Source organism: Lissotriton vulgaris, chromosome 2_1, assembly GCF_964263255.1.
Source record: "Lissotriton vulgaris chromosome 2_1, aLisVul1.2, whole genome shotgun sequence".
Taxonomy (NCBI): domain Eukaryota; kingdom Metazoa; phylum Chordata; class Amphibia; order Caudata; family Salamandridae; genus Lissotriton; species Lissotriton vulgaris.
In genome coordinates this window covers 2,114,576,028-2,114,602,892 of record NC_141687.1, presented here as the reverse complement: position 1 = coordinate 2,114,602,892, position 26,865 = coordinate 2,114,576,028, and the positions used below count along the sequence as shown (strand labels likewise).

At 41.5% G+C, this 26,865-nt stretch overlaps 1 protein-coding gene across 3 annotated transcripts in view; it reads right to left on the bottom strand.

Annotated features, from left to right (window-relative positions):
* APBA2 (amyloid beta precursor protein binding family A member 2) overlaps positions 1–26,865 on the bottom strand; it is a 1,219,434-nt gene that overhangs the window by 614,842 nt on the left and 577,727 nt on the right. For all 3 annotated transcript variants that reach the window (XM_086958387.1, XM_086958390.1, XM_086958389.1), the window contains one exon: positions 8,698–9,687. In XM_086958387.1, coding sequence (XP_086814513.1) covers positions 8,698–9,660 — 963 coding nt within the window. In that variant the 5' untranslated portion in view covers positions 9,661–9,687. The remainder of the gene's footprint in view (positions 1–8,697; positions 9,688–26,865) is intronic.

The following is a 26,865-nucleotide window of genomic DNA, read 5'->3' as shown; positions in this document are numbered from 1 at the left end:
GTGCGTGTTCACAGACCCTGGTCGGCGCGTTCACAGCTCTAGCTCCCTTCAGAGCGAACTCCATAACAATAGGTCTCGATGCCAAGACCTAAAAACACTGTAAACTTTTCAGCATGCAATTTAATATTTTCCAACCACCAGTACATAGAATATACATTCTTGCACTTGCACATTGTACTTAAAAAATATTACGAGATAAAGGATTGTACATTGTGACATTAGGGAAAGAAACACTTGCATTAAAAACATCTGGATATTGGAGATATGACTTGATTATACATCAATGCAATAAAAACAATTGACATGCTGTTTAAAGCATGTCAATGTAGGGATAAAACTGCTCAACAGTTTACAAGTAATAAAACAATCAACAGATTAAAAATGATAATTAACTAATTCTTTATATAATAAACACAGTTTGCCACATTTCACTGCGGTATTCTTGCGTGGTAAGTTAAATAAAATTATTATATCATTTATGGCAGGGCAGTGAAAATAAATGTGTTTCAATAGGATATGTTATTTAGAGATATGCACTTTCACACTCGTCTTATTATAATAAAACTGTGAAATTATTACCACAGTACAGCAATGTTAACATTAAAAAGACACTGTTTACTGACTCACAGTTTGCATGTTCCAGTGACTTTATGCAAGAAAAAAAAAGTCTACAATCGTCAATGGCCATCTTCGGTGGGATTTTAGCTTACTGCAGTAAGTTAGCCTTTAGAATACTGGATTTGATTAAAAACCTTTCTAAATCAAATACTCATGAAAACATCCTTCTCCTCGCATGAGTCATAGCCCCTTCTTCTCGGTCCACAGTATTACTGTATAGCATATTCCTCTTTCGGCATCTGCATGTATTATTTATTTGGTTAACATTGATGCTAAAACTATAAATGATAAACCAATATTTTATATACTTTTGAGCACAATCACTCTCATTCGCCATGTTGTGCAGTGTCTTATATTGCATATCATAATCAGAGAGATTTACAAACTCTTTAAACACAACCATGAAAAAAAGAAATTGAAGGAAATTAATTAGAAGATTAAATACATTTGAGGTCTAACCTTCAAATAATATGTATATCAATGGTGATTAATACAATAGCTATAGTATTGGAGTTAAAATGCTGACAGACGGAAGACATTTCAATGTTTTTTGCGTTACCTTATTCGTTGGCACAATTTGAAGAAACCAAAATATATTCAGACAATTTCTATTTTATTCTATTTATTCAATTTGTAAAGCACATAGCGGCCCGGAGGCAACCCTGCACTGGGCAAGGGGTAGCATGATAGCAGGATGGGAAGGGCAGCTTTAAAGAAATAATTGATTCGAAATGCTAGGGTTTAATCACTTTTTGAAAGCATTACTCATATTCTATAACTCGAAACGCCAAGGTAAGAGAATTCCAGAGCTTTGTTACATTAAAACTGAATGATTGACCACTCCTTTCTGCTCTTTCGATGACCGGGGTGATAGCCAGATGAAAATCAAAGTGATCTGTTGGGGATATGGGGCGGGGTGGGGGCAAATTGGCATAGGGTAGGAGGGCCATGACCTTGAAGAGCACAGTGAACAATGCATAGTGATTTAATTTCCACTCTTTGGGCAATAGGAAGTAAAAAAGAATCTCTCAGTCCCGGTCTGATGGACTGTGATTAGGCAATGCGCATGCGGCCACATTTTGTACAATCCACAATTTACAGATAACGTTTTTAGGAGACCTCAAGGACATAGAGTTACCGTAGTTCAAACAGGAAAGGATGAAGGCTTGCACCACCACTTGTCTCAATGTCTGGGGGGAAAAGTATAGAATATTGTGTATAATCCGCTATATTCCAAAACAACTGGCCATAGTTTTAGTGGACTGGGATTCCATAGTCAAGGTGTCTCAGGCCACACCCCTAGGCTTTTTATAACAACTTTCAGGGTAGGAGTGGGGGGCAAGGCCTGTGGGCCAGCCCAGACCTTTTTGGACAAAGGAATTTCTCCAAGAATCATTAATTCGGTTTTCTATTCATTGAGCTTCAGGTAAGGCGTGCAAACACAAGGGAGGGTTTTAAGTAAGTAAGAAGTGGTGGCGCTCAGCTGAAGATTGCGTAAGTGCTAAGCAAAATTTGAATGAATACGGTGCTATCCAGGTAGGGGAGACCCTTGTAACCCGTATATATGCTTGTGGGAAAACTCCCTACAACAAAATAGTACATTCAAATCCTGGGCACACGCGCATTAGTGTATACAAATGAGGTAACATGAACATAAGTCAATTGGAGAGCAAATTTCATAAAGTTCGCAGAAAAGTTGTAGATAATTCCTCTACGTGTAGTGGAGTTTAATTTTCCCCCGCTCGCTATTGGTAGGTTCGTGAGCATGAGCTGCCGCTCGTGTAGAATTTCTACCCAAGCGTCAGTAAGGCCAGTAAGGCCAGCTTGAAAGACCTCACTACCCCTAGCAGCAATAGTTGAGCGCAAAATGTATTTCGTAGAGTATAAAACACTGTAAGCCTTTATAGGAATCCCCAAAAGGCCCAGTACCTAAGTGCCATGGGCATGAGAGTTTCCGCAAGTCCCAACATGTAACAGGAGTTAATTTTGGATTTCCTTCTTCTTGTGGCAGAGTCCTCCCTTCTATCCATAAGCAATAGAATATGGTACACACAGCTAAAGGAAGGTCCTACAGATATAAAGTCCTTCCTCTCTAGTGATAACACAGTCAAAAACAAAAATATTTTTAAGAACTCCTTAAAAAAATTGAATAATTTTGTACATATGATTTTATTCTTTGGATAGAAGAGAAACTTGTGAGCTGGTGATACACGTTTGATGTTATTCTGTATAAGTTTGCTGTTAAATCATTTAGTGGTAAAAGATTCATGCGAAATAGAGTGACCCAACGACGGACACCATGGTCTAAGTTCCAGGATAAATATTTTTGAGCCACTCTTGGGGTACTTGAGGTGGCTATTACCTCCAATCTTCCCTTCAATCTAAAATACTTGACAGTTCTCTGAAAACTAACAGTACAGCTAGTTGTTTTTAAAAAAGAATTTAAGTTCTAAAAGTGGGAGGGAGATCACAAACTCCTCCTAGGCTCTGAAAAAATTCAGTGCCATAGTGTAGTCAAGGGAAAGTGAGTATTTAGCTGCTTTTTCACCAAAGATCTCTTAACATAGGTAACCCCTAATGGTGTACAAATCACTATGCTTCAACAGGTATCCCCACTGAATTACCCAGGCTAAGCCTTCAACAAATTCCAACCTAATAGCGGATGTCAGAACCAGTGTATCAAAGTAACATAGTTTTCGTAAAATCTGGCCTTCTATCTTATCAAGGAAGCCCCAGTCTTCTGCTGGAATAGATTCAATAGCATATAACAGTGTTGGGGGGATTTTCGCCTCAAAAACAGATAACAAATGTAGAAAGTGTAATTTCCTGAGTCGTTTCCTCTTTAGTAAGCTAATTAATTTACTTCGCTTGAGGGAAAAGTTCTGGAATTGTACCCTGACTAATTTATTTATATGTAATAGCAGATTAGAATGCGCTCTCTGCACAATTGGTAAAGGATTAGTTTTACATGGGAGCTTATACTGTAACCATAAGACACCAGTATATCTTCTTGAGGAAATTATTGCTCTCCTATTACTCTGTACTGCTGATATCCTACTAGAATTTTTAGTTTTTCTTTTAGTTTTGAGGCAGCTTTGATATTCCGATAAATTCTGCAGTTTTTTTTTTAAACCTACAGAATCATCCTTAAAATTCCATGAGCTTACTCCAGCTAAGGTCATCTCAAATTTACAGGAGATCACCATGTGGTCACTATAGGAATTTTCCAGTACTTCTATTAACTAGAGCTCACTGAAAGTATCTGCTGAAATGATTAAATAAGAAGACAATTTATGTATAATTTTTAGTGGTATATAATTTCTTTACCTCCCATTGGCAATTAGTAGGTCTAAATTTCTCAAGCCGTTGAGTAGAATCACACCTCATTTATCGACTCGACTATTATTTGGAAACTAAGCAGGGGGATTTTTAGGGCTTAGTCTTTTGAGGGATTAGCGAAAAAACCAATACTGTGGGTAGAAACTTTGGCATTCAAGTCGCCAACCAGTATTAGATGCCTATAATCTTCTCTTTCCATGTTAGTAGAAATTAAAACAAATAGGTAATTTAGTAGGTAAGTATAAGATGAGCCAGTGGGGATATAAGTGTTTACAATAAGCAGAGTGCCTAGGCTTTCATTCTCCTCCTTAAAATCTAACTTGACTGCCTGAATTAGATTTTACCAAAGGGGATGATGGGTGGAGCGAATAAGCAATTAAACACGCACCACCAGTCAACTGATATGGGTTTAATCCATCATCATTCTTTAGCTCCCTCCACCACCCCAGTTCAGACATGGCCATATGCAAATCAGTCTGACCCTGTGCCTCATGGGAACAGTCCAGCCCGAACTGCCAAGTCATGTCTTCCCTGGACCGGAAGCAAGCATCCTGGGACAGGTTTCGGGTTCATAACCCTCATCAGCCAGGCTATCTTGAATCCAGTGGCAGAGTGAGCAAGGGACCCAAGTCTGGGCATACCCTGCCAACCTAAAGCGAACAAAGCGATACCAAAGGGGATGAAGGACACAGCGTTTGAGCAAATCAAACACTAATCCCCAGTCAACTGATCTTGTTTTAATCCATCATCATTCTTTAGCTCACTCCACTACCCCAGTACAGACATGGCCATATGCAAACCAGTCTGACTCTGTGCCTCATGGGAACAGTCCAGCCCAAACTGCCAAGCCATGTCTTCCCATGGACCTGAAACAAGCATCCTGGGACTGGGTTCGGGTTCATAACCCTCATCAGCCAGGCTATCTTGAATCTAGTTCCAGAATGAGCAAGGGACCCACATCTGGACATACCCTACCAACTTAGGGCGAACAAAGCGATACCAAAGGGGATGATGGACGGAGCGTTTGAGCAAATCAAACATTCACCCCAGTCAACTGATCTGGGTTTAATCCATCATCATTCTTTAGCTCACTCCACCACCCCAGTTCAGACATGGCCTTAAGCAAGTCAGTCTGACCCTGTGCCTCATGGTATCGCTTTGAATTAGGTTATAGGCATGGGGGATGGCTTTAAACACACACCTAGAACTAGTGCTGAGCAGTATGGCAATGCCTCCTTTCGCAAGACCTCTATTCACTGGAAGCACATGGTGGGTTAGATACAATATAATCTTCCATAGACCAATTCTTTAAAACCTAAGACTCTTGTATGCATATTATGTCAGCTTTCTGCTCTTTCAGAAATAACAAATTGTTTTTATTAGTGCATAAGCCGGCTGCAGTCCAGGAAATTAGTTTGGCGCCCTTACTAGGAATAATTCCCGTAACTTAGCCCTAATGAGCTCATTGTATTTAGAGCCCCTCCCACCCAATTCTATTTTCTATATTCCTCATATAAAGTCAGTGTTTGATTATTCTCTCTCTCGGCAAGCTGAGAAACACTCTTTCCACCTTTTCCAAGGGAGACCTGTATTATACTTTCACTCTCTAAGTGATGAATTTCTAGTAGAGAGACATCTGAATGGGCTATGAACTGGCAGTTAAGTGTTAATTCTTTTAAAGCTCTATCCTTTTGGAGGACATCGATACCGCAACATCACAGATTATCTCTATTTAGGATAATTAGATTGGAAATCACCTTAGAGGAGAAGACCGCTCTAGCCCTCCATAGTTACCATGTTTTGGCACTTGAACCAAAGCAAGATCACTTCTCCGAACCATTTGGAGGTCAGGGATATCAGCGAAACAGCCCAATAAGAAGGACCTATTCATGTATAACTCATGATCGAAAATGAAAGAAAATTCTAAGGAGAGAGATGCTGTCAGCGGGTGATGATCCTGGCTATCCCCCACAGGTGTGTTACCAATAGGATTCTAAATAACATTACTGCCTAAAGAAGAAAAAATAATGCATTAGATTCTACAGTGGGAAGACTTACCACACAGTTTTTACCTTTTACGACGACCTAAAGCTTTGAACTTTTTGGGGATGAAATTGAACCCCAATTAGCAAAAACCCTGCTCATGAAATTCCGTTATGAGATTCTACAGATTGATTACACTATAGTTAAGTGGTCACCTGAACAAGTAGTAGGGATGGAACTCAAATGCACGCCATGTAGTTTAGACATTAAAGAAGATATTGCACATATTTTATTTCTTTGCCCAGAATATGCTAGTTCCAGAAGGAAATGGATGAACCTACTGTGCTTGAAATTTGATGACTAGGAAATATGCAGAGGTCCTAAGAATATTGAAAACCGACAGCTCACAAATATTTGTATTTTTCATTCGTAGATTTTTACTTGCCGTGAGCTACTAATGGAAAAAGAGAGGTCTAAAATGTTAATGTTTTTAGTTCACACTATGTTAAACTGATTATGAGTTGTATAAATATTATATTGTATCATGATCCGATGATTAACTGTTATGACAAATCTCACTTATGTTGTTAGATGATGACTTTTTAGGGCAATGCCAATTAATGAGATAATCTTGACTTTTTTATATTCATAAGCAACTTGCACTTTTTATACATAATCTCAGATAAAATGGACAGAGAATTTAATCATGGATCCGGTGCCAAATATAAAGGGCCGTTTATAGTCAGGTACAAGATGCACACAGAAACAAACTACCTATTGTTTATATGTAACTATTTTATTAGGGAAGTATATTCAGCACTTTATATCTGTACATCAGCAACTACTTAGTCCAACTTTTAGCATTATTTATTATGGAGTTGAATCTGCCCGTAGGCAAAAGAAGAAAGAAAGGGAAAAGTTCTGTAAAATAAACAAAAGGAGAACAAATCATCTGCTCTTTGGCTCTAATTTGATTATGAATCCCGTCCAAACTGCTACAAAGAGGGAAGAATGTCAAGTTGAAGCCATCACAACAAGATAATCGATTAAGTTCAAGTCCAGCATTGGTGTCGCTGCACAATTTGAACCCTGACGCTGCATTATTTTCATTCATTCATCCAACTAGCCGGGACAAGGAGGTATTGGTCTATGAAATTGAATTCTAGTGTTCGCACACAATTCTTCAGCTCTTCTTGATAGTTTAAGAGTAGTACTGTTTTAATCCCAAAATTGGGGTTAGCTCGCTAAACTATATGATGTAAACTGATGATACAATCAATTGCCAACAATGACTATTAGATGCATGTCTCCAATATAACATCAATAGGCATACAGTTAGCATCTATAAAATCAGATTATGACATTTCAGTAGGAGAAGGTTAAAAATAGTTGAAGATAAAAGACATAGGACTGAAACAAACATTTCATAGTTCAGGATTTAACACTTGCTAAACTAGTGCTGGTCATCATATTTGGAGAACATATAATAAGATTAAATGGGGGCAGGTCAGGTGGACTTATTTTCTACTTGTCCTATGTTGCCTTATCTTTTTACTGATAACATATAAAAAAAGTTGTTTTACCTCATGTGGTACAGTGCCATGCCTAAATGCGGAAGATCAACCATGCATGCAATGCACATTTCTCGAAAGCCAGTGTTTACTCTAGCTAGTCATCGGAATTCGAATGTATGAGCCTTGTAGAGCAATAAAATATTATGATGGCTTGAGGGAAAGAGACAAGGATTATGAACCTTTAACTATGGATAAAATTAAGTAATATTCTTTTCATCGTACAGTGGGAAAAGGATGCTGGGGATGTTGACAAAGGGTCACCATGGGCTAGATGCAAAAAGCATTGGATGCAGTCTAAATTGTACTTTGGGTTTGCAACAAATACTGATTATCCAGGATTTGCAAGGGGCATGTCTGGCTCATCACTTACAAATTCATAATCATAGAGGTATGTATTAATGTTTTGCAACCAAAATGCTGCCAGAAATCATTAATATTTTACTGACACCTCAAATGCGGTGATACCTCGTTTGCACACAGGAAGGGGTCATCAAGAGAACCCTTCCCCTTTGTGAATGTTAATAAAAAAAAGGCAGCTTCATTTTGTTGTTTATACGCATCCCGTTTTCCTGTAAGAAAAATAGGTTGCATTTAACGAAAAAAATGGCTTTATTTTAAAACAATCACAGACATGGTGGTCTGCTGATTTCAGCCGGCCACCATCCCTGTGATGGCTTCAATTCCTAGTGGGTTACAATATGCAATCTACCTCATTTATATTCATGAGGAAGGTCGAATTGCGACCCACTACAAATGAGTAATTTGCAAAACGACCTAAAAGTACATTGGTCGCTTCCCAAATTACCACACTGGTTGCAAAAATACTGGTAGTAAATTGCGACCAGTATTTTGCAACCAGTTCTACATATACCTGGCCCCATGTTCTTAATGCAGACTGAGCTCTTCAACCACATGGGTACCCAATAAGGAAACTAAAATATTAAAATTAGCTATTCATGGAATGTATAATTTGTTACACTTTCAACATGTGTATTAAGCCATTTACCAATCACATAGTGAAATAAGGCTTTGGTTTTAAATGAAACCACTGGCAACTGCCTTTCAGTTGTGAAACCATAAACAAATAATACTTTTTATATAGTTTTCGATTTCTGTTGTGTGATTTAAATTATTGGCAATGCAGACAGTACTGATTACTGTATGAAACATATTTGCACCATACCTGTTCTTGTGACCATTTTTGCCTGTCTTCTGTTGCTCTTGTCTTTGTTTTAAAGCCCCTTTGAGTGTCTCCGATATGTCTTGGTGCTGGTGGAATATTCAATGATTTTGGCCTCCCCTCATGTCTACCAGCTGTGTGAACTGGATCATCTTTATGGCAAGGCTCTGTGTATTCCTTTTCCACAGTCTCTATCACAGTATGCTCGGGACTCATTTCTGCTGTGCTGCTGATGCTGCTCATGCTCATGCTCATTTTGATTTCAGCCACAATCTGATCAATGTCCTCTTCCTGCTCTTCCAGTTCTGTATCACCTTTCCTGGAATGATATGGAGAGGTCACATGAGGATTGCCATTACTTTCTGATAAGTAGTATTCCTGATAGCCTTCTTCAGCTTCACAATACTGGACTTGTTCTTCTTCATCTTCTTCTATGGGTAAAGATGATACTTCATCCTCCAGAACCTGCATCTCATTTTCTTTGTACTCTTGGTCTTCAGCTGATTCTGTGGTATCTTGGTGTTGCAATTTAGATTCTGTCCATTCTTCTTCCACAGCTTCTTGACACTCATCTGTCTCAACATTAGGTGGTTCCTGAGTAACATACTCCTCCCCATTGCAGTCCATCCCTTCCAAATAACTGTCATCTTCTGGGCAGTATCTTATGTAGTAGGTGATACCTTCTTCTTCCTCTGGAAGACCCTCATCATAGTCCTCTTCCTCAGATGTATTATTTACATAATCAGAGATGGAGTCTGCATCACCACTGTTGTCATTGCAGTCTTGTTCTGCTTGGGTGGGGCTAGCTTGCCTGCTGTCTGGTAAGTCTGTGGCATTCACAGTGAAGTCGTGGACGGGTGGATCTGTTTCTTCATTTCGAGGTTCTTTGTGAGGAGAAATAGGACACGATCGCACCCCATGATCCAGCATGCTGCCCGAACTGCTTCGATGTTTACCACTTGCCATTATGAACCTCTTACATGACCATCATTTCTGTGGAAAAATAAATCACATGTTCAGAAAACTACCAAGCCAGTTGTCTAAGACAAGTGTAACTGCGCTCTACTGACAATAGTTAGAATTGACAATTACACATCTTTATCCACAATGTCTAATGCCTGAAAGTTTCTTTAATATCATACCATTTCTCAGAAGGTGTCTACCCTCTGAAGGTTCTTCTTAAGTGCCCGCTCATATCTGCTGTACTCAAGTGATTTATGCATACTTAAATAGTATGGGGCACCTTCGCACAATACACTCTTTCATTAAAACCAAGATAATATTAGCTGTGTGGATTATTTTTTTTAATGGATATATTTTACAATACAGAGAGAAGTGTAAAAATAACATATCATTGTAGTAATGTTTTGTTTAAAAAACAAGTTAATTGCAAGCACCTATTCATATATATCCTTGATATGTGCAAAATGACCTCTGTTTCTTGTAGTTTTAGATTAGGATATTACTTAGACATGCTTTAAAAATCACTACATTTGTGCCACTGTTCCATAAAATAATACTGTAAGCAATAGTCAATAATTGGAATGTAGAAAATTAGAACATCAATAAGTTACAGAAATGCCTTGATAGTAGATCATTAGCTGTTCTCAAAAGAAAACTTTTTAGTAAATAAGCAAAAATCTTTAAAGTGTTGGATGAGCATAGAGGCTGATTAGATATTACTTGTGACGTTGTGAGAGAGAAATAACTTTAACCATTTCAAAAACAGATACAATCCTTGTGATATGGGGCTCTAGCAAAAACAAACGAAAAGTATGGAGCAATAGGTGGTGATTAGAATAGTAAAAAAAACATTAGGGATTGTAAGGTGGCAGAGCTGGATGATTTTCCTTGCCCTCTGTAACTTCCTGTATTGACATTCCAGGATTGGACATAGATAAAGTGAGTGCCAGAGGAATTCAACTTGGAACACTTGCCTTTTGAATGCTAACATCGGGAGTCTGACCTTACGTTTTATATGTGTCGCTGTTTGGAGGCGCATGTAGTGAATGTATCTAACACATTGTTTTTTTCTTTTGTTCTTATTGGTCTAATTGTTAGTTTTTTAATGCTTCTATTTATGGTGGGTGCTCAGTTCTTTTTCACTAGTGATGAGGTTTCTTCAGCTACCACCTGGTTACAGTCGTGAGGTTTTCGTATGACATGGAGATGATGCATGTGAGGTAGTGCAAACCCCATTTTATATGTGTAGGGGTGCATCATAATCACACATGTAGAATGCACCCACATATAATCTTTCATCATGTTATCTTAAGTGTTATGATCTTGTAATATAATAACATAAATGTGCTCGGTTTAGGCCAAAATGTAGAATATGTGAAGAATTAATGTATATAATAAAATGTAATCAGCTGAAAAAGTTAACTGAAATGATCATCTTGTGCAACTGACAATCATTAAATATTGAATGTGCTTAGTAATTGTGTCATTTTATATGTAGATGGGAATATCTACTGAATATGTCTTAATTTCTATATGATTTTGTAAGCCTCATGCTCCATTTCTCTTATAAGAGTTGAATTGTGTTGGTCTAAAGTACATTTCCCACGGAAGCTCTTTCATTAGAATTAATAGTTGAATTTCATGTGCATGTTGCATTCTGCTCTTTCTAATATTTGTGTTGCAGGTGGAAGAAGTGCCCTTGTTAGTTAGAGCAATGTCTTTGTTTTAGAAGTTAGGCAAGGAGAAAAGAGAACAGGATATATTGGATGATGATGGCCGATGAGTAGAACTGTTGTATTTTCTCACTAGAGAAGGCCTGGGAATCAAGGTCATCTTGTTACTGTTCGGGAGCATCGCCGTCCTGTGGAAAGATACCTATGAAAATAGGGCCTGATCGGATGGTGTGACCTGAAAAGAATCCTTTGGAAGGCACCTGTGATAGTGGAATATTGTAAGTAGGTAAACAGCTCCACTTCTTCTCTGCCTTTGGAGAGAGAGAATCTTAGATCAAGCTCTGTCTCAATAGCTTCATGCGACTCCACACACTGACACCTTGACCTATCCTGCCCCAAAGTAGGGGCACCATGTTAGTGTTAGTGTAGGGACAGATCAATGTTTATTTCATCAACCCTCGATGCAAGGGAACTTGGACTTGTGTTTCTTGATCTTTTGTATCCTGATTCTTGAAATAATTGTCTTGTGCATGTTGCACTCTCTCAACCTTAATCACAGATTTGGCTTTATGTTGGTTCCAATGTATTTCTACACGATCGTTTTGAGGTGTCTGTATGTCTAGTTATTTTTGGCTTTGTAATAAATCAAACAACCTTACTTAGTAGTCTGTGGTTACTATGGGTAAAGAAGAACTGAGATTGAATTGATTGACATTGCAATAAAATTATCTCCCCTCCACGCTCTCATGCTGAGAAAAAGTACCATCAACTTGAGGTTCTAGAGCAGATCTATAACATAAAGACCCAGCTCCTTCACATGCATCAGGGGCCATATCATGAGCAGGTGCACTTGCTCAACACAGAGCCAGGGGCCTCTTTTTATGTCTGAGGGAATTACATTTTATACATTTAATTCAAATATTACAGATTACTTTAGACAGTCAGAAATGGTGAGTAGAGATTAGCGCTCTCTGTTTCTGACTTGTTCTGTCTAATGTTCATGCTTTAACTCTAAACAAAAACCAAGTTATATAGCTGAATTTTATACTCCTCAGGTGCAAAAAACAAGTGCCGCTCATCGTGAGTTATGGGGTGGCCTAGGGTTCAAAATAAGGTCGGGCACCAAAATCAAAGTGGCCCCCCATCAGTAAATTAGATAGCTAAACAAGTGTCCCATGTTTGAAAATTGAGGCACTTTTGAACTTGTATAGGTACACATTATACCTGTTTTGCAGACCATAAAACAAGTCCACCAGCAATCAGAAATTTGTCTCAAACTCTGACCTGTCCGACTAGCCCTTAGGGCACTGCCTGATTGCCCTCTAGGACAGTCTGAGCTTGCCTGAGTTTATGCGTGTTTTGGATTATGCATAATATTATTGTTGTCAGTGTTTGGGTGTGAACTTTCCGATGCTTTGTGTGTGACCTTTTCGTTGCTAGGTGTGGGCCCTTAGCAGTATGGATGTAGGCTGGTGCATGTTCAGTGTTCATATGTTTGCTGTTTTTGTTGGTGATGATTCAGTTGTTGTGCTTTTGTCTTTTTGGTGTGGTTGTGTCACTCTGGTTGATATGAATACAAGCACCCACCTATAGCAGCCAAATGCTAACGACAAGCTCTATGTTTCTTTCTGCAAGGTGATGGGGGAACACCATAGTCCTCTGTTATTAAACAAAATGCCACAATAAACATGATTACGCATTTGAAGTGCATGTTCACTATGGCATAGCTGCAGGAGAGGAGAATCAGCAGTGTACAACATGGAGTAAAGAAAATATTGTACCCAGCGCACCAAACTGCTCGCACCTTCACACCTTTGCTAAAGTCTGGCTGCAAGATTGCTTTGTGCAAGGGTCACAGATAATAAACATTAGGCATCGACACTCAGCACAATCAATCAATAAGACACACTGGACTAGATATACGAAATTTCTATTTGCATAAGTTGTTGCAATTTGAGCATACATTTTTTACAAAAGGAAAATAATTTTGCAAACCAACCTAAGTACTAATAGATCGGGTCACAAAATTCCGAACTGTAGTAGGTTACAATCTGACCTACCTCATCAATATTCATGAGATAGTTTGCAAATTGTGATGCACTGCAATTGGTGGACATAACAGAGATGATGGCCTGATGCTGTCTGCAGACCACCATCTCTAATATATATATATATATATATATATATATATATATATATATATATATATATATATATACAGGAAACGTCCTTTATTCTTTTAAAACCAGCTCACTTTCCCAAATGGTTCTGTCCCTTACGCGTTTCAATGCACCTGCATCTTATTCAATAGGGAAGGGGAAAGTTCAAAAACACGGAGCAGACTGCAAATGCTTTTCAGCCTTTATAATGTAACCACCCTCCAATACGTGGCATGCTGGGTATTGCAGTCCAAATTACGCCCTCTGATATATATATATATATACATATATATATATATATATATTTTATATATATATACATATATATACATATATATAAACACACATATATATACACACTCACATCTATACATATATATATATATATATATACATATATATATACATATATATACATTTATATATATATATATATATATATATATATACACACACATATATATATATACACATATATACATTTTTCAGTGATGACTCCTTCTGCCTTCACCTGCCCTTCGCAGAGGATCGCTTAAGAGTTGGCGAAGCATGCCAAACATGAGAATTTTATGAAAATGCAAATACAGCGATCACTCTGAGTATTGCCAACATGAGTTGCACACGTAGTTTTGCCAACACCAGTTGTTGATTTATTCCAGGGTACGCGGTTCGCTTGCAGGGCAAGCTTAGTCACAAAGGCCATTATTGAATAATTATAAGTTTCTATATAGTTTTTTAAAATATGTTACCAAATTCCACAGTACTTGATTTAATTTTTTTATTAAATATCTTAAAGAATTGAAAAATACACTATACTACACAAATATAGTGTTGTACAGTGTATTTACAATTTTTAATATTTACCTAAGTAAAATAATACTTTAATTCCTAAAAGAAAAATTATGAAAAAAAATCCCCTGCCTATTACAACTTCAAAAGGTGACTTTAACAAAATGGTAATAGGTAGGGAACTGCGATAAAACCTACTACTGATCTATACCTAAGACACTAAGAAAGAGCACACCCAAAGTGTAGAAAAACAATATGGCTGCCATTTAATTTCCTAAAAACAGCCATTAACTATTATCTACTGGCTTGTTATTGCCATGTACAACCATATACCACAACGTTACCGCAGTATACCATAGCCGAAATACATATTTAAGTCCTAGCTATATTTTTGTATTGTGATACCCTGCGTCACGCATGGTATTGTATAGGCAACACAATACTTAAGTTAGATTTAAAAAGCAATGCAAGGCCACCATATGTGACCATAAGGCCACCATATGTGACCCTTCATTGACTGGAAAATCTGAGAAATGCAAACTAGCACAATTCGCTGTTTTGATTTACTTTGCACACCATAATCTGCTTTGCTGCTAAATTTCACATGCATCCGTACGCCACTCCACTGTTCACCAATACACTCTACACCACTCCACTGTATGCTATTTCAGTATGTGCCACTCCAGAGTACACCATTCCACTGTACTCTATTCTACTCTATGCATCTCCACTGTGTGAGACTACACTCTATGCTATTACGCTGTATATAATTCTACTGAATGTGACTATCATTTTATAGTGTATGCACCTACACTCAACAGCACCCCAGTGTACGCCACTCCACTGCACACCAATCCACTGGATACTACTCTACTATACGCTATTCCTCTCCATGCCATTTTACTGTGCACCACCACACTCTACACTATTCAACTGTATGTCACTCTACTGCACGATACTCCACTCGATGCCACTCCGGTGTATGGCACTCCACTCTATGCCAATTGATTTTACGCTATTCAATTGGATGCCACTCCAATGTTCGCCACTCCACTCTATGCTATTACACTCAACCCAATTCCACTGTATACCACTCAGTCTACACCACTCCACCATACACCACTCTACTGTACACTACTCTACTACATGTTATTATACTCTATGACACTTAACTGTACAACACTCCACTCAACACTATTACACTGTATGGTACTCCACTCTATGCCACTTCAGTGTATGTCACTTCACCGTTTGTGATTGCAATACATGCTATTCCACTCTATGCTATTCGACTGTACAGCACTACACTCTATACTATTTCACTGTATGCCACTCTGCTGTACAACACTGAACTGTATGCTATTTCATTGTATGTAACTGCACTGTATGCTACTCTACACCACTCCAGTGTGTGCCTCTCGACGCCATTCCATTCTATTCTATTCAATCGTAAGCCACTCCACTGTACGCCACTCCACTGTATGCTATTAAACTCTACCCCACTCCAGTGTACACCACTACAACCTACACCTCTTCACTGTACAGCATTGCACTGTGCACTTCTTCACTATATACTATTCCACTTTATTTTTCTCTACTGAATGCCACTTTATGCTATTCCACTGTATTCTACTCCACAATACACCATTCCACTGTTTCTACGGGAGTCCACTGGGCACCACTCCACTCAACTCAACTCCACTGTATGTTATTTGATTCTACCCAACACCACTGTATGCCATTTGACTGTATGCCACTCCACTGTACGTTCCTCCAGTGTACACTAATCCACTGTACCCTGCTCCAATCTATGCCACTCCACTGCACACACTCCCCCCCACCTATTCCATCCTATGCCACTCCACTCTTTTACACTCCACCCTACTCTATTCCTCTATATGCTATTCCACTTTATACTACTCCATTTTACAGTGATACACTGTGCCCCACTACAGTGTACGCCATTCCACTCTACGCTGCTCCACTATATGACACCCTCCTGCACGCTGTATAACTCCACTCTATAAAAGTCTGCTATGATCTATGGCACTCTAGACAATATACTCCACTCTATCCCCATACCCTCCACTGTCCTACTCTATACTCCACTCTATGCTAGTACACTCCACTGTACTACACTTTATTCCACTATACAACTCTTGTCTATGCTCTATGACACAGCACTCTACTGTACAATGCCCCACTCCAGTTTATAACAGTTTTCTACCTACGCTATTACACTCCAATCCATACCACTCTACGACACACCAATGATCTCGTTTATACTTTACTCCACACTATGCTACACCAATGTACTCAACTCTACTCCACTGTTCAACAATCCACTCTGCACAGCTCCAGTGTTCGGCACACCACTCTACTCTATGCAACTCCACTCTACAACACTCTACTGTTTGCCACTCTTCGACAATTTACTCCTGTCAATACCCCTGCACTCCTGTGTACAACATTGCACTATGCTGTATGCTACTGTACAACATTCTACCCTTAGCCATTCTATGATACTCTTTGTATGTTGCTACAATCCACTTTACTCCACTCTTGCTATTACACAGTATGCCACTCCACTCTATGCCACTCTAGGCCATTGCACTCTATAACACTGTATGCCAATCCACTTTACCATACTGTACAACACTGTATTGTACACCACTCCACAAAACTCAGCTATACTGCATGTCTATGCCCCTCTACTGTACTGTCGTACACAACACTTTGCAAGACTGTATAACAAGCCACCACACTCTCCTGTACAACACGGGACTCCAATTTAAAATGCCACCAGATGCAATTGCGTAGCTACTTGCACTAATTTTTAGGCTACATTTGGCCACTGGATATTTTACTTAAACTGGCCAGGAGATGCCACCCACTGAGCTATGACCACAGCAAATAATTTCATTGAATGATGAGCTATCTGATACACATAAAATTCATCCAGTCTTCCGTTTTGTAAAAATAAAGAAGTTATATTGAACAACACATAGCTTATACACAACCCCTTATGTTAGAGTTTTCCCAGCACTGATTTCAATGGCTATTATCAGATATGTCCACTGACAGAAGAACTTAAGCATCATATGTAAGGAGATGATAAAATTCAGACTTCTACATCATTTTTCTCCCTATTAAATGCCATGCACTAAGATTTTAGTAGAAAATCATGTTTAATTGATTACGCTTACCAAAAGAAAGGGGATAGAAATTGTCTTGAGTGTTCATTTGTTTAGTAATAGAGCACTTAGGGGTTGATTACGATGGCAGGCATCGTAGCAGTGTTTGGGACCGCCCACCAGACATGCGGCGGTCCCACCACTGCGATTAGGATGCGCCCGCCATACTAGCAGTCGCATCCTGGCTTTTCACATTGCGGGCAGTGCTGCTGGCTGCAGCACCGCACGTAATGTGAAAAGTGTGTCCACAGCATTTCCATGCACCACGTGGCAGGCACCACGCAGTGCCTGCCACTTGGTGCATGAAAATGAGGGGGAGTACTATGGGTACCCCCCAGTGCAGCGACACACCGCCCTCAACAAGGGGGGCCCGCAACGGGCCCAAACCCAATCCCCACCAGCCTTTCCATGCTGCCACGGGAAGGCCTTCCCACACCCACATCCTGATCTGGTGGACGGTGCCTGCTAGGCACCGCCCCCATTTTCAGGGACCCTGCACCATCCGCCAGGCAAACAGTGCGATTGTCTTTGGCAGAAAAGTGGCAGAAGGACTTTGCCTCCACTGCGATACCCACCGCCATCCTCATTTGTCAGTGGGTAATGAGCTTGGTGATGGTGGAAGGAACACCACCGCCGCCCCTTCCGCCATCATAATGACCCCCTTAATTCTCAGGTGATTACTCCATCTGGCACATATTTTTGATAAATTTATTTCACACTTACAAGTTTAAACCTTTATATTTTGTTTTGAATTCGGACCGGTTAGCATGTGCCTTTTTCTGGTTTTAAGAAACTTTTTGTATTAATATCCAACCAGGTATCTCTCAGACAGTTTTAACTTTCCTTCCCTTTTGCATTCCCCATCACTCAACCCACACACCTAGGACGCCCTGACTCATACACCTCTCATTATATGGCAAAATCAAAAGCTCTCCACGAAAGTGACCCTTTGTGGGGCCCTAGAGCACTGGAGTGCTGGCCCTATGAGGAGCATGCCTGATTATGAGACATGACATGCCCAGGGATGTTTGAGGGCACCAATAAATACTTTTTAGAAACCCACCCTTTATTTTCTCCACTGTTCTGTCCCCTTTTCTTTCTGATTGGACCAGTACCACCACAGTTTGAAATATCCCCCTTCTCTTTTGTTTTGGGTAAGCAGTTTGTCACACAACCATCAACTGGATATTGCCTATTAGCTCCCTTTGTCACTAGTTTTAAAGCGGAAAGACCTTCGGACCTCAGTTACACATTTACTCGACAAAGTACTCAAGAAGTTCTTCAACCTCCTTGACTTCCCACTACTGACAATATTACTTTACTATTATACTAGCAGCCCGCCCCGATCTTGTCCGGGTGCTTTCAGGCTTCCCCCTACCCCCGCCTGCCCGGAAATTGCCCAGCAGCCTGTGCCCCGCCCGCCCCGTCACCCGCCTGCCACCTGGCCTGACCCTCGCCTGGAGGTGTTAGTCCCCGTCCCCCTCCTACCCCGACCTCTGCCTGCCCCGACATTGCCTTTAGTAACTCCCCGTCACCCGCCTGGGCCGACACCCGCCTGCTTACCTCATTCTCCGCTCCTGAGTGCAGGTCCTCGCCGCTCTGCTCCTCACCGCCTGTCCGCTGCCGCTCCTCCCCCGCGCCATGTCCGACTCTCCGCTGGTCTCTCACTGCTGCTGGCCTGTCCGCTGCAGCTCACGTGACCGCTCCTCCCCCGCGCCATGTCCGTCGGTCCTCTGACGCCGCTCTGACGCCGCTCCTCGACGTGAGCTCGCACGTCGCAGCCGGCGCTACTTTGGGGGGATTTCTTTATTTTAAAATTAATTTTTTTAAATAAGGTGTTTTTTTAAAGTTTATATAGCCTATAACCATCTACACACCCTGCCGATTTCTACGGTGTATCGGGTGTGTAGATTGGCGCAGTGGTTCCCGCTTTTACTTGCCTCAAAGCCTGCAAGTTTCTCCTTTATTATAGTAGTATAGATAGCTAGCCCTGTATATTACATTACTTATCCTATGTACATAAGACAATAGTTCATATGAACAATATGTTTGCTCCCTCTTCTTTTTCTCTTCCCCATTACTAACTTGTATTTTGCTATTCTAATGTAGTTTTCCTCTTTCTTCATAAGTATTTTTTGGCTGTACCTTATTCATTATAACAAAAGTACTCTTTAAAACGTAGAAGCCTGTGCTACCCTCTACTGCTATATTACGCTGTCCAGCTTGCTTGATGACATTTAAGTATGGGCGGAAAATCCGTTCCGCTCGCGGATTTTGCGGATTTTCGGTAAATTCGCAATCCGCGAGATTCGCGAATTTCCCGCAAAATCCGCAAATCCGCGAGCAGCGGATTTTATGGCTTGCTTGCACTGTTCGCGTGAGTTCGCGGCTTCCCAGTTCAACTTCGCGCCCCGCGAATAAGCGCTAAATTGCAGACATACGATCTTAGCAAAACTGAACTACTTACCAGGTTCAAAAGTTCAAGCTCATCATTAGTAGCCATTTCCTGTAGTGCTTCCTGAGGGGCCCCTCCAGAGTTCAGTTGCCTACTTGCAACTATTATGTGACCCTGCTCTGACCCTCAGAATAGTTACACATATGCCACAAAGGTCCTGAATTACAGCTAAGGGAGACAAGCAGGAGCCAGGCTGGAAGTTCAAATCCAGTGACACATTAATCAGCCCCTAATTCATTATTGTCAGTTGGGGCAGGGCAGGTGTTGTAACTAATTTTGCAACAATGAAAGCACTTAGCAAGTGCAAAAGATCACTAATCAGGAAGCACTAAGGAAGCAGGTGCCAGCTAAAAAAATATTCTGTGACACATTAATCAGCCCCAAAGTAATTCAGGTCACTTGAGGCAGGGAAGGTGTGCTTTGCTTTGCCACAATAATGTACACTGGACAACCAGAGGGTGCTGTGATGAAACAGAGGGTGGCATGGGTGAGCCAGAGGGTGGCATGAGTGAACCAGAGAGTGGCAGTGGTGACAGAGGGTGGCAGTGATGAAGAAGAGTGTCCCAAACAGGCTGGACATGAAGAAACAACAAGTTCGCAAAACTTGCGACCCGACAGGTAAGTTCGCATTTGCGAAATTGTACAAAAACCCTCGCGAACTGGCAGAAACCCGCGCGAACACACAAAGAAAAAAATCCGCAAATTCGTGAGAATTCGCGGATTTTGCGGATTGTGAGTTCGCAAATCCGCAAAATTCGCGAACGCGAGATTCGCAAAATTCGCCCATGCTAAATGACATTTACAAACAGAGGGAACAAACAGAAAGCCAAGGTGTTTCAGGAAAATTCCTTAGTTATGCAAGCATGTTGGCCTAATGCCAACATTTGCATTCATTTTGAAATGTGCGCTAAGACTGTTCAAATGTGACAAAACAATACGAAAATAACTTTATCCCTGAATTGTTTTTTATTTTTGTTTTGGAGAAATGTAAACAACGCATGAACCGGAGACTACAAAAGCAATCAGTCAGCATTCTTTCACATTTAGAAACTCAACTAATAAAAAAAATGTATTAAATAGTTCTCTATAAATGCTTTAGATACAAAATTGTATATAAAACAATTATCTGCAAATTGGTTTGATTTACATATTGTATAGCGCTCTAATGTCTTAGGCGTCTTGGCACTGCTTCTCACAAAGAGAGGAAGGATACAGGATGCAAAGCATTACTGATACTAGTTATTAAAAAGCCAGGTTTTTAAAGATTTTTTTAAAGACCTAAGATTTGGACCGTCTTTAATATTTAAGGGGAGTGCATTCTAGAGTTTAGCTGTTCCTACAATGAAGCTTCTCCCGCCCCAGAAGGCACGCTTAGTTCTGGGGACCACCAGGAATTTGCAAGCAGAAAATCACAGGTTTCTTGTAGGCGAGTACCAAGTAAAGACATCTCTGAGATAGTCCAGGCCAATATCATGTAGCGCCTTAAAGGCTAGAAAACTGATTTGAATTTGAGCCTTTTAATGATTGGGAGCCAATGTAGTATGGTCAGACACTGGGACACAAACTGATACTTAGGGATGCCCAGGAGCAGTCGTGCAGATGCATTTTGTAGAATCTGCATTTTCTGCAAGAATCTGTTTTGAATATTTAAGAGTAGTGCATTTCCATAGTCCTCTTTGAAAGTTCATCTATGCCGTTCTATAGAATTGAACGTCATCTTCTGTTTAGGTGAGCTTCTAAATTCTCATAGTTACTTCTAAAATGTTTTTGGAAGTATTTTATTTTCATTTATGTTTAGCTCCCGACAGCAGGTAAATTTACAGAGTGGTTTTGTGTTTCCGGCAGTGGCCCGGGTGAGCCAATAGTCATCTAGGTCGGAATATACTGATGTTAAAAAGTACTTTTAAGAGACTCGTACATAAAAAAGGGTATACTAGTGAGAAAAAGAAAATTCATTGCCAGTTTGCTGCTAAGTAATTGATTTGTAGCTGAAATAATTGGCTCCAGATTGCAGAGCTGGCTTCATCCGCTACAGAACGACTGTCATGTTATATAATGGTACTAGTTAGTAATTTCCTATTCAGGTCTGTTCTATTTTCAGTTACATCTTTATCTACAATATACGCATTTGCTGAAACAAGCTTTGAATTTGTAGCCCTTTGCAGCAATGCCTGTGCCGGGAGTTTCATGCTGTTACATAAAATTAGCATATGCGAATTTCTTTGTTTGAGGTTCAGACTGATGGATGTTCAGGGCAAATTAATTTTACTGTTGGTCGGCACTCAGCATAATCGTGTACCAAAGGCACATACATGAAGGAACACAAATATCCTAATATAATAAAAATCATTCTACAATATTATGATTTCAGAATGGGAATGCGCCTGATACTGGAGTGTTATATATTAAGAACCCAGAATATAGCATTTTTCTAAAGTAACTAGTTTCTAAATGCTTTCAAAATCATATTTTAGCAGAGAAATATCTATTAAGAAATATTGTATAATGCTTAAATGAAGAAAACCTGTTTTGACCAAGAGTAACTGGTTTCTCATACAATGGAAGTATTTATGCCATAACTAATTCAAAATAGGTTTAGCGCAAACAATGGTTAACTTAAGTACAAAAATAAATCCATAGCATTCACCAAAGTTAAACCTTTTGGACTCCCTGATAAAGTTCAATTTAAGCTGCAGTGCGACTCCCTGTAAAACGCTATGAGCCATTTCAGGCGTGCGTAGAATGCCCACATCGTTAGTAGGACATCTGCAGCCACTAGTAAATATCCGCACAAATGCATTCCACACAAAATAGACAAATATTTCTGCTCAGGTATAAAGGTTTCTTTTCACCCTCTTACATTCATAGAAACAAAGGGGCATAGACATCAACCTCAAAATGCAACTAAAATGTTAATACATATAATGTTTAGTTGCATGGCCCTGCTTGCTTCCTTTTAGGCAGCGCATTTCTCCAACACACAAGACGCAGTCTGCCACAAGCTTGTGGTCAACTTAGTAATTGACCACTATGAGGAACAACATGGTCTGCGGCCACACACAGTCAGAAGCAGGACATGTAGTAGCCTCAGAAGCAGGACATGTAGTAACCTCATCAAGAGGGTAAATACCATGGCAGTGCAGTTAACACACTGGAAAGATGAGGAGGCATAACACAACGTGTATTTGTAAAGCGCACGTTCACTGGGACTGAGTAACAGATGTTTGTTGTTACCCAACTCAATGGTACTCATTTTAACAACCTCAGAAGGATGAAAGGCTGAGTGGACCCGTAGAGATTTGAACCTGGGACCAGGAGGTCGAACACAGACCACTACAGTAGACACATGAGTCCACTAAGCCACCAGACCTGGCATGTCAAAGACATATTCTCCAGCAGTAGTTAGTCTGAAAGTCGAAAGTCTACTTGCCCTCGTGGTGCAGAATATCCTCCATACCTTGCACTTCTACCAGATGCATGGCCTACCTGTTCCAGAGATCACAATCATCACACTTAGTAAGGTGCATATATGACTCAATGGAGCAACATATGTCAACCCTGGCTTAGTTTACCAATATCAGAAACAACATGCATGCCACTCACTGACACCGAGCCAAATACAACACATAAAGCACAGCACATGCACTTAAAATAATGCAGCACTACGTATGACCCTTCATCCACATCTCCACTCATCTCCCTACAGAGGCAACACATTCACATTTCCACAAACATTAGTATCAGTCCTCCCAAACTCTATGCATGTATTACTGCAAGGACCAGCACAAGGTCCCACCCTTGGTATGGTGAGGCACAACCATGACTGTCCACCAACTCATGCAGCCAGATATGAGTCACAGCAACGGCAGTCCTAACCATACACAAAAGATAAGTCTCATATGCAATCAAGTCTGTGCACATCGTATGCTGTTACACTATGAGACATTCCATACAAAATGATCCCCAATTACAATGTCTCTGTCACCATTTCAAGGCCAGTGTTACCAGCCTTTCTACCATCTTGCAACCCCTCCATTAATGCTGACCTTACTTCAGAGCCATGTAGACTTAATTGCACTACCACATACATGTACACTCCAATGCTTCTGTGTAATACCCTATCTCATACAATGGATCTAATCATGTGTGATGTACTATATTGTTAGTGTATTGAAGTCTCTTGTGTACACATCTCTCACACAATACACACTGGTGTAACGGATTTGTCACAAGATGTACCAAGTATTTATCGTTGAATATTGCTAGAAGGTCAATGTAAGAAATTAGATTATTGATCTGGAGGAGCAGGGTGGGAAGTTAAACCCCTACTCAAACAAGAAGAACAATCCTTGCCAGGGTGAACCACAAACGTCACTAAATTAACCTGTGCTTAACCCTCTGGTAGCTTGGCACAAAAGCAGTCAGACGTAAGTTAGAGGCACTGGGTTAAGTATATCTGCAGTACACAAATGGTAATAAAGTGAAAACCTAACACAACAAATTCAACACCAATTTGGAAACAGAGAAAATTGTAATGAAGGGGGCGCTAGAGGGCGCACGAGCTGAATGGCCGCACTCTAGTGTGGCTCCGGCTGCCTGGCATTCTTATCCTTCCTTTTATCCTTTAAAACTGCGACCACCCGCCCGAAAACGGTCTGGGGGATTGAGAGATATCTACTGCACACTCTGTCCGAGTTTGGAGATCCTACAACCTTCGGGGACAGAGCTAGATCGAGATCAGTCTGGAGCGGGAGAGACCGAGAGCTACGACCTCGCTGTAGGCGGCGTGGTGCCGCACGCAACGCCCAGGACTGACACGTGGCGTGTAGGCAGCACTACGCCTCGCGCACCTCCGCCTAGCGGGCCTGGCCCATCAACCTAGCAGTGGGATCCTGCCTCGGCAGCTTGCTTTCTGAGCCGGAGACATTCTGTTGTACAACTGCATTGAACTGGACTATATTGGACACTAGACGTCGGACCCAGTCCACCGCCGTGGTTGCCCACACGTGCGCTTCCTAATAGAGCGGCTTGAAACAGAGGTGCGCTTGTTGCTTGCCTGGCATGGGGAAACCGGATACTCGGCAGCCCAAGCTGCAATTTGAACCAGCAACGCAAAAAAAAGGGACGAGGCAGGCAGGGGACAGTGCGCCGCCGAGGAGCCCGGCGGCAGAGGCGGCCCCCCTAGTCCTGGAGATAGCAACAATGCTTCAGGAGATGCGGCAGGGTTTCGCCACGGTGGTGGACAAGGTGGACCGGCTCTCCGCCCGGATGGACGGCATCGTCCAACGAATGGATGTACACGACGAACGGCTAACGGAAGCCGAACGCCGCATATCTGAAACGGAGGATGCCACAACATCGCAAGCCACGCGACTCTCCCGCATGGACAACATATTGCGGGTGATAGCCGCCAAGAACGAAGAATTGGAGGCGAGGGGCAGGCGGAACAACGTCCGGATTACGGGAATTCCGGAATCCACGAACACGGGACGTATGGAGTTGTATGTAGAACGTTTGCTCATGGCCACGGTGGGAGAGGAGGCTCTCTCCAAACAGTTTATAGTGGAGCGGGCCCATCGTTCCCTTGGACCTCAACCTCAACCAGGCACTCCACCGAGGCCCATCATAGCACGCCTGCTAAACTACCGGGATCGGGATGCGGCATTGAAAGCAGCGAGGGCGAATCAGAACCTAAATTATGAGGGAGTGTCCTTCTCCATCTATCCGGACTTTACTCCACTTGTTCAGGAACAGCGCAGGAAGTTTCTAGCCGTGAAACGGAAACTGAGAGGATTGAACATTGACTATGCATTGCTTTATCCTGCCAAGCTCCGCGTGACCCACCAGGGCACGCAACACTTTTTCTTGAACCCGCAACAGGTCGAAGAGTACATCAAGACCCTGCCGAAAAGGGACAAAAGGGCTGCGCAGGCGGATGGCGGACATGATTCTGGTGCGGAATGAACTGGGTTCTTCGCTTTCGTTATTGATGAATCATTGGTATATGTTTTTTTTTGGATTACTGCTCCTGATATGGCCCCCAGGAGTATAGGGCTGGGTGGTGCTGCAGGCCCTGTAGCATGCCAGGCCCCCACCCCCCCCATGCTATCTCACTCGCCCGGACAAGGACGGTAAGAATGGCGGTAACTGCGGTGAGGAGAGGCGGGGGTGGACGACGGTGCACCTCTGGAACCCCGAATGGGTGTACCCCACTTGACTTGCTCAATGCACTTTTACTGTTGGATTGTTGCGGGTTTGATCGGGGAGGGGGGTGGGCACAGGGTACTGGCGAGTTGGGGGCGCTTCAGTGGGAGGGGGAGGGGGGAAGTTCTACAAAAGGTCAGTTCGTGTTGGTCTGGTCCGTGTTTTTCACGGTCCTCGAATTGGGCCTGTGGCCCCGAGTAATAGCTCTGTGGTTGCCAACTCCTCACTCTATGTGTCGCTGCACGAGAGGGGACAAATGGGATGCCTCATGGTTGGCTGGGTACGGAGGCCTGTTTACTGAATGGCAACGGTTACGATTTCTAGTGTTGGATGCCTGGGTTTGCACTGGGTTTAAGTTTTCGTGTTGTAGTCGAGCGTGTGCACCTTTAACTCATCGACCTTCCACCCGTCCTGGGGTGGACTGGTCTACTGTCTTTGCTATGGGGGGGGGGTTCAGGGACTGCTATTTGTGGTGGCCGGGGTTACTGTGGGCCGCTGGTAATACTAACTGTAAGGCCTGTTGGTACAGTTTGATTGTTCTGTTATATGAAAAGATGTTGGGATGGGGGACACTTGTCTGAATGTTCTCACTTGGAATGTGCGGGGATTGGGGGATCATCGGAAGAGACGCCACGTTCTGGGTTATTTAGATAGACATAATGTTCACATAGCATTTCTGCAGGAGACACACTTTGCACCCCACAGATCACCAGCCTTTGGTAGTAGATGGGCCT